The sequence below is a fragment of the Brassica napus genome, chromosome A7, assembly GCF_020379485.1.
Source record: "Brassica napus cultivar Da-Ae chromosome A7, Da-Ae, whole genome shotgun sequence".
Classification (NCBI taxonomy): Eukaryota; Viridiplantae; Streptophyta; class Magnoliopsida; order Brassicales; family Brassicaceae; genus Brassica; species Brassica napus.
Window position 1 is genome coordinate 2616816 of NC_063440.1, and position 12062 is coordinate 2628877.

The window sequence follows — 12062 nt, forward strand, 5'->3', positions numbered from 1 at the left end:
ATATCTCGTTATCTTCCTTTATGGAGATCTGTGGATCATTTTGGAAGCACCGTCTGAAGTATGTGAGTTTTCAGCCTCAACGGCAGTCAACTTGGCTTCTTTGTTCTTCCTATATATCTCTGCAACCTACTCCGCTTTCAAATCCTCAAAGGTCCCATCCTTTTTTGTATGTGTCTTGATGAAAACTTCACTAAGAGTAACTGGTATGCTCAATTCCTCAACCTAAAATGGTGAAAAAGAAAGTAAAAGTTAAATGACACATTAAAGTTTGTTTAACTTGTATGAATGAAGCAAAAATAACTTACCATTTCATGTTCAATTTGTTGGAAATACTTCTGGCCGGACTTCACCTTCATCAAATCTTGTTAACCTGTACAAATTAATAAACCACATTACATAGAAGAAAAATTACAAGTACACAACAAAAAAGTGAATCTGCAGAATAATGAAAGCGTTTACTTTGATTTTGTTTGTATATGATCAGCAAAGTAGTGCTCAGAAAAGTAAGCTATCTCTTCATTGATATATGATTCAACAATCCATCCAACAACAAATCTTTTGTTCTTTGCTTTTGCTTTTGCTTTCAGCTTTTTGAAATTCCTTTCAAACATATACATCCACCTATAATTGACAGATCCTCCTAATTCAGCTTCATAGGAGAGGTGTATAGGGAGATGCTGCATTACGTCAAAAAATGATAGTGGAAATATCTTCTCTAAATTGCAGATGATCAAAACAATGATTTGTTTTAGAATTTGGAGACGATCTTTCTGCAAAAGTTCTCAAGCAAAGGTCACGGAAAAATAATCCAACACCTACAAAATTAAAAATATTATTGATAATCATAGATTAAGTTGTATCATATAATATAAAAATTTATAACAAAAAAAATTAGCACCTGATAACGCAAGATGGACATTTTTGTCAAGGAGTTCTGAAAGATAAATGGAAGTACCTGCTCCATAAAAACATGGCAGTCATGACTCTTCATGCCAGAGAAGCATAAACGTCGAGAAATTTAACTGAGTGTTTCACACATTCCAATAAAAAAAATTTCCCGGCTTCGTCCAATGTGTAGGGAGGAAATGGAGATTGACCATCACCATCAATATGTAAGTGTGGCCGATCACAAAACTTTGATATATCCAATTCGATTTACCCTTCACATTCATAAGAGTATTCATGATGTTGTCAAAAACTTCTTCTCTATATGCATCACATCAAGATTATGTGTGAGAATTAGATCCCTCCAGTATGACGACTCCCAAAATATGCTTTCATTGTGCCAATGGTCCCTTCCATATCCAGGCTTCTTCTTTTCATGATTGTTTCCACCGCAAACAGATGTTTTCGGAGGATTGACACCTTTAACCGCTCTGAATAAACTTGCTAACCAGTCAAAGAATCAGGTGGAATTTCATTTACCACATTTTCCCCTTCAAGAAATCCTTTCTATTCTTCCTCAGTGGATGATTACGAGGAAGAAATCTTTGGTGACAATCAAACCAACACGTCTTCCTTCCATTAGGCAGATAAAAAGACTTTGTATCTTTCATGCAAATTGGACATGCCAATTTACCATGTATCTTTCATGCAAATTGGACATGCCAATTTACCATGGCTCGTCCATCCGAAAAGCATGACGTACGCCGGAAAATCGCTTATCGTCCACAAAAGCACAACTTTTAGGTTAAAATTTTGATTCAAGGACACATTGTATGCTTCAACTCCAGTTGACCACAATTATTTTAACTCCGCAATCAGAGGTTTGAGGAAGATATCAAGACTAGCTCGCGGATGATTTGGCCCAGAATTTAGAATTGTAAGAAACATGTACTCTGTTTTCATGCACATACCCGGAGGCAGATTATACGGAGTCAAGATCACATGCCACAACGAATGATTATGAGACATCCCAAATGGATTAAATCTATATGTACATAATCCAAGATAAACGTTACGCGGTTCTTTGGCAAACCGGGGACGGGGATGTATTTCTTGACAGTTTTTCCACTCCGCCGTATCATATGGATGTCACATTTCTCCTTCTTTTGCTTGGTCCTCAGCATGCCACCTCATTTCTGCTGCAGTCTTCTAGCTCTGATACATTATCTTCAACCTATCAGCTATAAGGAGATACCACATACGACTATATGGTACTTTTTTCTACAGTGTTTGTCCCTAGGCTTCCATCTTTCTGCACCACAAAACTGACATGTTTCCCACCTTTCATCTTCTTTCGAGAATATCATACAATTGTTGATACAAACATCAATTGTAAAATATGGGAGGCCTAAATTGCGCATTAACTTTTCTGTCTCGTTAGTGTAAGTCGGTTGCCATGTTTCCATCTGGTAAATAGTCATTCAACATTTGGCACACCGTATCCACACACTTTTCACTCATATTATAATCTGCCTTAGTTTGCAAGACTCGAGCAACTAAGGATAACTGCGAGTGACCTTCACGACAATTATCATACAAGAGATTTTTCGCTCCTTCTAACAAGTCGTAAAACTTTTTCGAATGGTTGCATACATCGTCTACTACATTTTGGTAACTACCATCCACTGGTGATAATTATCATGACTCACATTATCACGAAATGAATCATTTACCATATCAACATATCTATCTTCATTACCAACTTCTTCACTATCACTTAAAGGTGTCGGATCAACATGACTCGTTCCTAATTACATATCAATTTCTTCTCCAAGATTATACTAAACATAAATGTCTTGCATGAATCCTATACTATATATATATATATATATATACTAGGTGATTTTCCCGTGCTCATGCACAGGTATAAATATTTCTAAAATAAATATATTATATAATTGATTGCTACTTACTTTTAATTTTAAATTAATTTATAATTTATATGCATCATTTATATTAATAATATTATAATACTTTAATTATACATATGATTTTATATATGTTAAATCTAATCGGTTTTGTTATTTTTCAGTCGATTTAGTTATCATTTGGGTAAATTAGATTGCATATATGAATTCAACTGTAATATTTTTTATTCTATATATTAAAATTTTGATTAATTTCTTATTTGCATTTAGTTTGTTGTTGTCTTAGATATGTAAATATATCTTATGAAGATTATGTATAACTTAAGATATAGCGTGCTTAGAATGAAATTAAAAAAAAAAACCTAAAGTGTGTGATTCCAAATTACATAAATTAATATAACAAAACGATAATATTCTGAAGTCTCATGCATATATATAAATTTTACAAAAGAACTAAATTGTAACACTTGGTTAATATTTTATTTTCATTTTAAATATGTTTTGAGTTGTCATATGATTTATATTTATAAAATAAATTAATATTCTTATAAAAATATATATTCTTATCGTAGTTAAATCTATGATTTTAGATATAAGTTGGATTAGTCGAATTATTCATGTTGTGAGTATATTGTGTTACATATATTCTTTCAAATTTTTTTTTTTATTATAGTTAAGTCAAATGTGAATGTATTTTCATAATATTTATCAAATTATATGTTGATGTTTTTTAAAAAAATATTAGATAATAAAGCGTTGATATATAGGAAGTCACATGCGTAAGTAGGTGATACATTTTTGAAAGCTCATGAACACATATCAATATTTACAATAATTAAAATATTTTAAATTTCTAAATAACTTTATGCCTTTGATTTATTGAATGAAAGCTAAAATTTATTTTACATAATCTTAAAAATGAGAATTCAGATTTGCTTTGTTATTTTGATTATGGTTCTATTAAGTTCCACAAATATAAAAACATAAAATTTAAAAGCATATTTAATATTAAGAAGAAAAAAATTTAAAAATGATAAAATATAATATATCTACCTCATTAAACTATTTTGTAATTATTTGATCAAACGATGCATATTTTAAAATTTAATTTTTAGTTTTTTTAATATATCTTAAAAATAAGCAGTAAAAATTTTGATTGTATTTAAAAATAAGATTATATAAGTAAAATATAATTTATCGATATTTTTTTTCTGTAATTGAAAGATGTTATAGTCAACTAAATATATGAAAAATAAATAAAACATTTCTATATTACTAATTATAAAATATTTTTAGACAATTAAGCATATATCAGTTTATGTTACTTAATTATTTTATGTAATAATCTAAGAAAATATATAGATATATAAAAATATTTTTATTGCTTTGAATTTTTTTGTATTGTTTAAATTATGTTTTAAAAGAAATTATATTTATGTTTCCAATATCAAGATTATATGTGTAAATTGTTTTTAATGAAATCACATTATATAGAAATTTATAATTTTCATCTAAGAAAATATAGATATAAAGAAAGCATTTTATTACTTAAAAAATATATTTTGTGTTATTGAAAAACATTTTTAAAATATAATATTACTATTTTGTGAACTTTCCATTTTTTATGAAATCATATATATATATATATATATATATATATTTTTTTTTTCGTTTTTCAATTCTTTTTTTTTTAACTTTATAAAAAAAGTTCCTTTTTATTATATGTGTATTTTTCGGATTTTTTTTAAAAGGAGACTAAATAAATTAATAAATAATAGTATTTTAAATGTAAATTAATTCATTAATGGTATCAGTGTAATCAACCATCATGAGAGTTAACGTGAGAGCGACACGTAGGAAACTGACTTCTCAAATAATATTACAGAGATATATATGTCTCCAAATTTTTGACCCCGGAATAAATTTATTGTTCTTGCAAACACTACATGGACATAAAAATTTACCCCCATTTCTCTGCATGATAGGCTGGCTATTTGCAAATGTCATGAATTGATCCACCTCTGCTATGAACTCTTCTGAGAAATTTCTCGTCTTGTCATCGATCTTCTTGTACATCCATTCTAGAAAATTGGAATAGTTGTAATTTCCCGCCATTGTAACACTTCAAACAATCGTTTTTTTCTTTTGTTTTTCGACGATTTTTTCTGTTGTCAAACTTTCTTTCCACGATTTCTAAGCAGAAATGTGGAAAATATCGTTTAGATTATATAGCAAAATTTCTGACTTATTAGCGACTAAATACCGACTGCTAGCTAAAATTAGTTACACCAACCATAAAACGTAAACCACGTATTTTGTACCGGTTTTCACCGACCGATTAGCTACTAAGCTATGACCACAAAAATCGGTTTTAGCCGCCACTTAGCGACTATATTGCGTCTGTATTATTCCGACGACTGTTTGTCGTAGTCATTATCTTGCGACTTATATACGACGGAATTGTATGAGTCACCTATCAGTCGCCTAACAGTCATAAATATTAATGACTACCTGTACAGTCGCAAACTGTGGTCGGTAAGCACATGTTTTCTTGTAGTGGCAGTTAACTTACAAAGATAGTAACACCCATTTAATTCTTCTTCTGTATATGCAGAACTTTAGTTTTAAGAAGAACACACATACGGTTAAAATTAGAAAATGTGAGATTTCAATAAGCCGAAGCACAAAACACAGATAATGTTTTTCTTCTGCGTATGCTTGAGTTTTCAGAAGAAAAGGTACGATTTCAGAAAGAAGAGAATGAATAGAATTGTACACAGATGCGCACATAGCTGATATATACCAAATAATTAGTCTCTAACATGTCAAATCACCCGTGCACAACATTCATATCATTCTCAAAACTTGACATAGCTTAATACGACGTACCGAAATGGGCTTATAGATCTCCTTTAGGGCACTTGTTAACTCACTTCTCTCTCTAGAAATATCCTATGCCTTCTCTCTTTGTTCACTCCGATTACTGGCTGACGTCGTTTGACTCTCATAGCCAAGGCGTCGGTCGGGATTTCTTGTTCTTCTATTTCCTATCTTTGTTTGGTGTAGTTTTCACTTCATAAAGCTGGTTTTTAAATCAAGTTAAAAGATCCATATTTTTAGATTTGAATTGGATGATCTTGCATGTGGCGTTTGCGGTTTCTATCTCGGTGCTTGTGCTTGGATGGCTCAAAATTTTCGAAGTTTAGGCTTCGTTGTGACACAATCACCGATTACCGCTTCGTCTTGGTTTGCTTTCATCCGATTCTTGTCTATTTGTGCCATGCATGTTCCTGCTTCAAGTGGTGAACACGCTGTGTGTAAGAGGAGTGATTTCTCTTGGTGTTGGTGCTACGGGTTCAGTCACGGTGTTGATCATCGATATTTTCTGGCTCCAATCCATTGTTAGGCTCTTATCCTCAAACTGTGGGAAGGCGCTAGACTCACCGGTTCTCTCCTCGTCTTACTGGATTTGATCTCCTTGCTTTCGATCTCACACTCTCCTATATCCTCTTGGAGCAAAAATAAAGAGTCAAGCTTGTGTCTCATCTCCTAATAATATACAACTTTGTTATGTCTCGTCTCTCTTTCTCTTCAACTCAGTTCTTAGTTTACTTGGGTGTCTAGTTATTTGATCTTTAAATCTTGTTTTATTATGCTTATCGGATTGTTTAATTTAGCTTATGGGAATATATGTTTATATTCTTCGGCTTTAGTCTCCAAAGACATACCTTTGTCTATTGGCTTTTGTGTTAGGGATTAGTCTATGGGGTTATCTTCTTATATCCTTGTTGTATTCCACAAACGAATTTCTCCATGTATCCTTCAAGTTTAATATATCATCAGTGTTTAAAAAAAAAAATCTCCTTTAGGGAGGTAAAGTCACAATAACCACTATGAAAGAATAACAATTGAAGTTCTGTTTTCACAAATATAGCACTTGCTGGTGGTGTATATGGAATGCAATACTCTTAAATATTATATACTAATATTTTTTGTAATTTTTAAAATTTTGAGTAAGATATGTACATTTTTGTGAAATGGTAGAGAGTGTTAATTAACATGAATGATCCAAAAATCCTCGCCACACGTCTGAGAGAGTTAATAGGCCCACTAGAAACCCAAATCATACATTTAGAGCCCATTAAATTTCACGAATCCTAGTTTCCCTCTCAGAGAAGATTAGAAGGGGAAAAAGAAGAAAAGGTCGTGAATGTCTCCGTCCCTCCTCAGGTCTCACGCAAGCTAAAAGGATCGGAATCCGGAATATTCCCGCCGCCTGTGAATCTCCGCTGTTATTAGACAACGGAAAATCGTTAGTCGGTTTACTGAAGTGCAGAAGCGGCTAGTGATGTCTCTGAGGATAAAATTAGTGGTGGATAAGTTTGTGGAGGAGCTGAAGCAAGCTCTTGACGCGGATATACAAGATCGGATCATGAAGGAGAGGGAGATGCAGAGCTATATCGAAGAGCGAGAGCGCGAAGTCGCTGAGCGAGAAGCCGCCTGGAAAGCCGAGCTCTCTCGCCGTGAGGTACAAGTTCTTGAATTTGAATCGTTACGGTTCCGAGAAATTCACCGGATTACTATTCGTTTATGCAGACGGAGATTGCGAGGCAGGAAGCGAGGTTGAAGATGGAGAGAGAGAATCTGGAGAAGGAGAAGAGCGTTCTCATGGGGACCGCCTCGAATCAGGATAACCAAGACGGAGCTCTCGAGATTACTGTGAGTGGTGAGAAGTATCGGTGTCTTAGATTCTCCAAGGCCAAGAAATGAGGGCACAAAAGGGTGTGTGTACTCCTTTTCATTAGCAATTAGATATGATGATGAAATGGAAAAGAAATTGTTGAAACGATACTAAGTTTGTGTAATAATTGATTTCAGTGAAGACAAATTTGTGTTTCCTCCTTTTGTTTTTTTTTTTTTTTTTTTTTTGATTGCTATTGTTTGCTGTCTTGCTGGTTTTTGAATCTCCTTACTTTGAGATTTTCTAGTTAGCCAAAATGAAGTACATCATGCCTCAAGGTTGCTCTGTAGATCTTATGTTCCAGAAAGATGAATTTTTTTTTCTGGTCCGGTTAGATTTGCTGGACCTCTGAAGAAAGTTCCATATGTCTTCCTTTAGTTTGCACATCGTCTCTTTGGTATTTGTTCTAAACAGACTCGGATGCTGTGGTTGAGTTGCATTTGGATCAGTGATGTTGACATCACTGCTTTAGCTTCACCTTTGAACCCCGACCGGGATAACTAACTACCTTTGCTCGTCAAGGTGCCATAAGATAAGTTTCTAGCTGATTTCAGTTGTGAACTCCTGCATACTACAACTTCTTATGCCACATGAATGTTAAATATGTCCCTGAGCTTCCTTCAGAAGCATTGCTTACCGAATAGGTTTCTCATGAATCCATAAGGCATTGGTATTTTGCTCAGCAGTTAACTGCAGCCTGCATTGAAACAGGAACTTCAATAATTTCAACATTAATTGAAGCTTTCAGGATAGCCACAAGCATCATTTTTGTCTGCAACACTTGACATAGAGGTAGTGACAGGTGAGGTCTTTTTTTTTTTTTTAGACAAGAGATGGCTGGTTCCTAATCAGTGATTACTACAAAACAAAAACTGTAACTACTTCCTCATCTTTGGTCTTTATAACTCGGGTCTCGTTGTGGAAACGAGCACCATATAGTTTGGAACTTGGTTACTATCTGATTTGTCCTTAAAATTGTCTAACTCTGAATCTGGAAGATATGCCCTGGTAAAGTGAAGCGCTGTGCCTTCATTGATATTCATTTTCTAGATGATGCTAAGTTTCAAGGATTATTGTGGTATACTTGTGGTATGGTAACTTTTCACTTAACTAAAGCTATATATTCCCTTGCAGTTGTGGACCTTGTTGGTGTGAGATTAATAGACCTCAAGCTTGGCCGTCCTATATTTTTCAAGCAAATGAAATCACTCTTCCGTTTAGGCTTATCCCTTGATTGGAAGATGTTTTCTTGAATATGCTTCCTCTAATTTCCAAAACCTAATTTTCTAGTTCATCGACTAGACTTTTAATTTATGTCACTCTTTATGTATCCATGTTTTCTCTTCTTAGATTTTGACCAAGTCTCTGCTTATAGAAACTCAGATCCAGATATGACTTTTCAAGCAGAAAGATTTTGAGTGTCAAGGACGAATTACTGTAAGTTTTGAACCATTTCATTGTTGTTCAATTGTATGTGGCAAAGAGAGTTGTTGGCTGAAGCAGACAGTACTCACGTTTCTTATTAGTTTCAATGGTTAGTCTGGGTCTCCTGCCCTGGTTTCTAGTGGTATCATTTTCTGTACATTGAGATAATATGTTGTAAGAACGTTCTTGTTGCTAATATTGTCAGATTATTTTACTGTAAAAAAAATATTATCAGATGACAAAAAATATATACCTACCAAAATACCGACTTTATGCCAATTCACGCACAAAAATAAATCATGTCAGGAAAAAACAACTGGCATATACTTATTGGCAAAGAATAAAAATTTAAAACGGGGTCCACAACATACACATAAAAACCAGTCTGTGTTCACAATCTATCCATCTCTCTCACCTTATTCACTTTCTCTCTCTAAAGCAACTACATTTCTATTCCTTCTTCGTCTTCCTCACCCTTTCAACGTTAAAGCTTCAGAGAAAAGAAAAGAAAAGAAGAAACCATGAGCTCCTCAATCATGAAAACCCTTCAGATTCGTAAACCCGCTTCTCTCCCCGTGTCTTCCACCACCACCGCCGATAATAACGAACCGGGTCTTCTCCGCCGTCGTCTCTCTTCCCTCTCCTTGAATCTCTCTCGTAACCAGTCTTCCACCGATGATTTACACAGATCCAAATCTGTCTCTGCCACGGGAGAGCAGAGAGGTAGTGGCTCTGTGAAAGAATGGTGGGAATGGAGTTGGTCATTGATTCTCCTGAAGAAACTACCAGTCTTCTTCACGGATCTTGAGTTTAACGAGAACCAAACCAAGTCATCGTTGGGGAATCAACAGAGAGGCAGCTTTGCTCAAGTGTTCTTCAGGCTCCGATCTGAGATCCGCCGTCTCCTCCGTACTTCATCCTCCGACTCTCTCCCTCTCTCCTGCAATCGATGATGTGGCAATCTTTGGTCGTTGAAGGTTTTACACTTTGGTTGTGTGGTCGATCTACTCATATTCTTTTATAAGCAAAAATGTCCTTCATATGTTCTTACTTCCAATGTGATTGATGAAGTTATTTACTGTCATTCCTAGATTTCATTATTTTTAAAAACATTTTTTTTGTTGTGAAGTGTATTATTTCATTTGTTTTGTACTAAAAGCTATGCAATTAAACGTTAACCGTTGTTTCTTTGTTTATTAATTATTACGCCACAATTGCTTTAGGCTGGTGACGATAAAAAACAAATACTTGCAAGGAAGAACATAAGATGAAATGATAATAATTAGGGATGATAGTCTTGTTACCTTTTAAATTTAAACGTTTTGGAAAATAAAAACAAGATGATGTAATATAGATTGAACACGTTTCTATTACTACAATCCAACTCAAATTAGAGCATTTGAAGATCTGAATTTTAAAGGTCAAAACATTCGAGCTGGTTTTACTTTTATTTCCTTATTTTTGTATTTTGCGTGAAAATAGGCAGAAATAGCGTTTTGACGTGTTACGGAAAAAAGAAAGAGAGAAGTATCTACGAAACGCCGGCTACAAGTAAGGCTGTCATTACCTTTTCTGGTCGGTGGGGACAAGAATTGGAAACCGCGTCGGTGGCCCAATGTTATATTAATCTGATTATCACCTGTTATTTAACTAGCTGAATCTTGAGCTTTTTTTTTTTTTTTTTGAATCTTGAGTTTTTCATTACCATATCTTATGGACCGTCCCTCCCAATTTAAGAATAAAAAAGATAAGTTAAAAATATAATCGAACGTTTCTCATTTTGTAAATAATTATATCTATTTCGTGTGTTTAAGGATAATTATTTTTTAATCTATAAGACATTTCTTAAATAACTTAAAATAAATCAGTTGACTTCAATTTATAAATTTAAACCATATTTTGCATCCTTGTTTCAAGATCCCGTGACTTATTTTCGGATTTTTTTCAAGAAGAAGATTAGTTATGTTTCAAGAAGAAGAAGAAGAAGATTTAGCATCCTTGTTTCATTTCTTTCGGTTTTTCGGATTTTTTTCTCGAGCTAATGAGTGGTTTTGTTTTAGTGAATTTATAATTTTATTATGTAAAGAAGCAGTCGCCTTTTGTCATTCATATGGATGAGGAGTTTTTAAACAATGGACGCAAAATTTAAGGGGCGTACAGTCTCGCACGAAGTGTAAAGAAGCAACCGTCTTTTATCGTCCAAATAGATGGAGAGTTACCAATTTAGTTTGTAGAGTCTACACGAGTTTCTTTATGTTGCAGACAAAAAATAATAATAATAATTTTATCTTATCATGTCACATTAAAAACTGTAAAATATAATTGATCTAATATTCCCAACATAAATTAACTGTATTTCTATAGATTTTTACTTTTTTTTTTCAAGATAAGTGGTGTTTTAGAATTTTTATTTATTACGAGAAGTTCATTTCTTTGGACCAGAGATAAGAGTCGGGTTCTAAATCATTTGTTGCTTCGGTTGAGACTCGGATCTAGCATTTCTACCCTTAAAACATGAGTTTTTTACTAATACAGTTTGCAACTAAGAGTAATGTTTAAGATTTTTACTTACTGATTAAAGAGTTAATATTTTTATTCAATTTATTTTATTTTGTATAAATCATCAATAACTACATTCATCCAATAGAAAGTATACTGGTAACTCCCTATGTTATAGAATCCTCTACTCTAACTTCCGTTGAGTTTTCCACTCTAAACATGCATTTAAAATAGATTTGATATATTCGCAATGGACAATAACATCATCTTCCATTGGTTAAAGACATTTTGCTCACCTAAAATTCTTTCAAGCGTCTAAACACAAGCTTTCGGTAAGTTAAACATCCAAAGCTCATAAACTAATTCATGATTCTGAGTTCAGCATTGAGAATAACAATATATTAAAAATCATATGATAAATATCAAATCTAACAATCCTAAATCAACAAACATTGAATCCCTCTGAAACCCCTAAAGACTAAACCCCAATTGAAAAACTATTCAGACATGATAGGAGAAACATAGAAAAAAATGAATACATAATAATATAAATAAAAAGTGGGGTTCAGAACACTTCTCCAAAG

General features: G+C 33.3%; 2 protein-coding genes across 2 annotated transcripts; both read left to right on the top strand.

Moving 5' to 3' along the window:
* Window positions 1-6970: 6970 nt before the first annotated feature.
* On the top strand, window positions 6971-7711 carry LOC106376457. Its single transcript, XM_013816548.2, has 2 exons — window positions 6971-7341; window positions 7410-7711. Exons 1-2 carry the CDS (start codon window positions 7162-7164, stop codon window positions 7581-7583), a joined length of 354 nt encoding a protein of 117 aa, XP_013672002.1. The 5' UTR covers window positions 6971-7161; the 3' UTR covers window positions 7584-7711.
* A 1582-nt stretch (window positions 7712-9293) lies between these two features.
* On the top strand, window positions 9294-10167 carry LOC106376449. The gene has a single exon (XM_013816536.3). It carries the CDS (start codon window positions 9501-9503, stop codon window positions 9930-9932), a length of 432 nt encoding a protein of 143 aa, XP_013671990.1. The 5' UTR covers window positions 9294-9500; the 3' UTR covers window positions 9933-10167.
* Window positions 10168-12062: the final 1895 nt, after the last annotated feature.

What these genes read in the sequence shown, in the direction of transcription:
- LOC106376449 (XM_013816536.3), top strand. Translation starts at nt 9,501, where the DNA reads ATGAGCTCCTCAATCATGAAAACCCTTCAGATTCGTAAACCCGCTTCT.
- LOC106376457 (XM_013816548.2), top strand. Translation starts at nt 7,162, where the DNA reads ATGTCTCTGAGGATAAAATTAGTGGTGGATAAGTTTGTGGAGGAGCTG. An exon ending in CCGAGCTCTCTCGCCGTGAG is followed by an intron (nt 7,342 to 7,409) that starts GTACAAGTTCTT and finishes TCGTTTATGCAG; the next exon opens with ACGGAGATTGCGAGGCAGGA.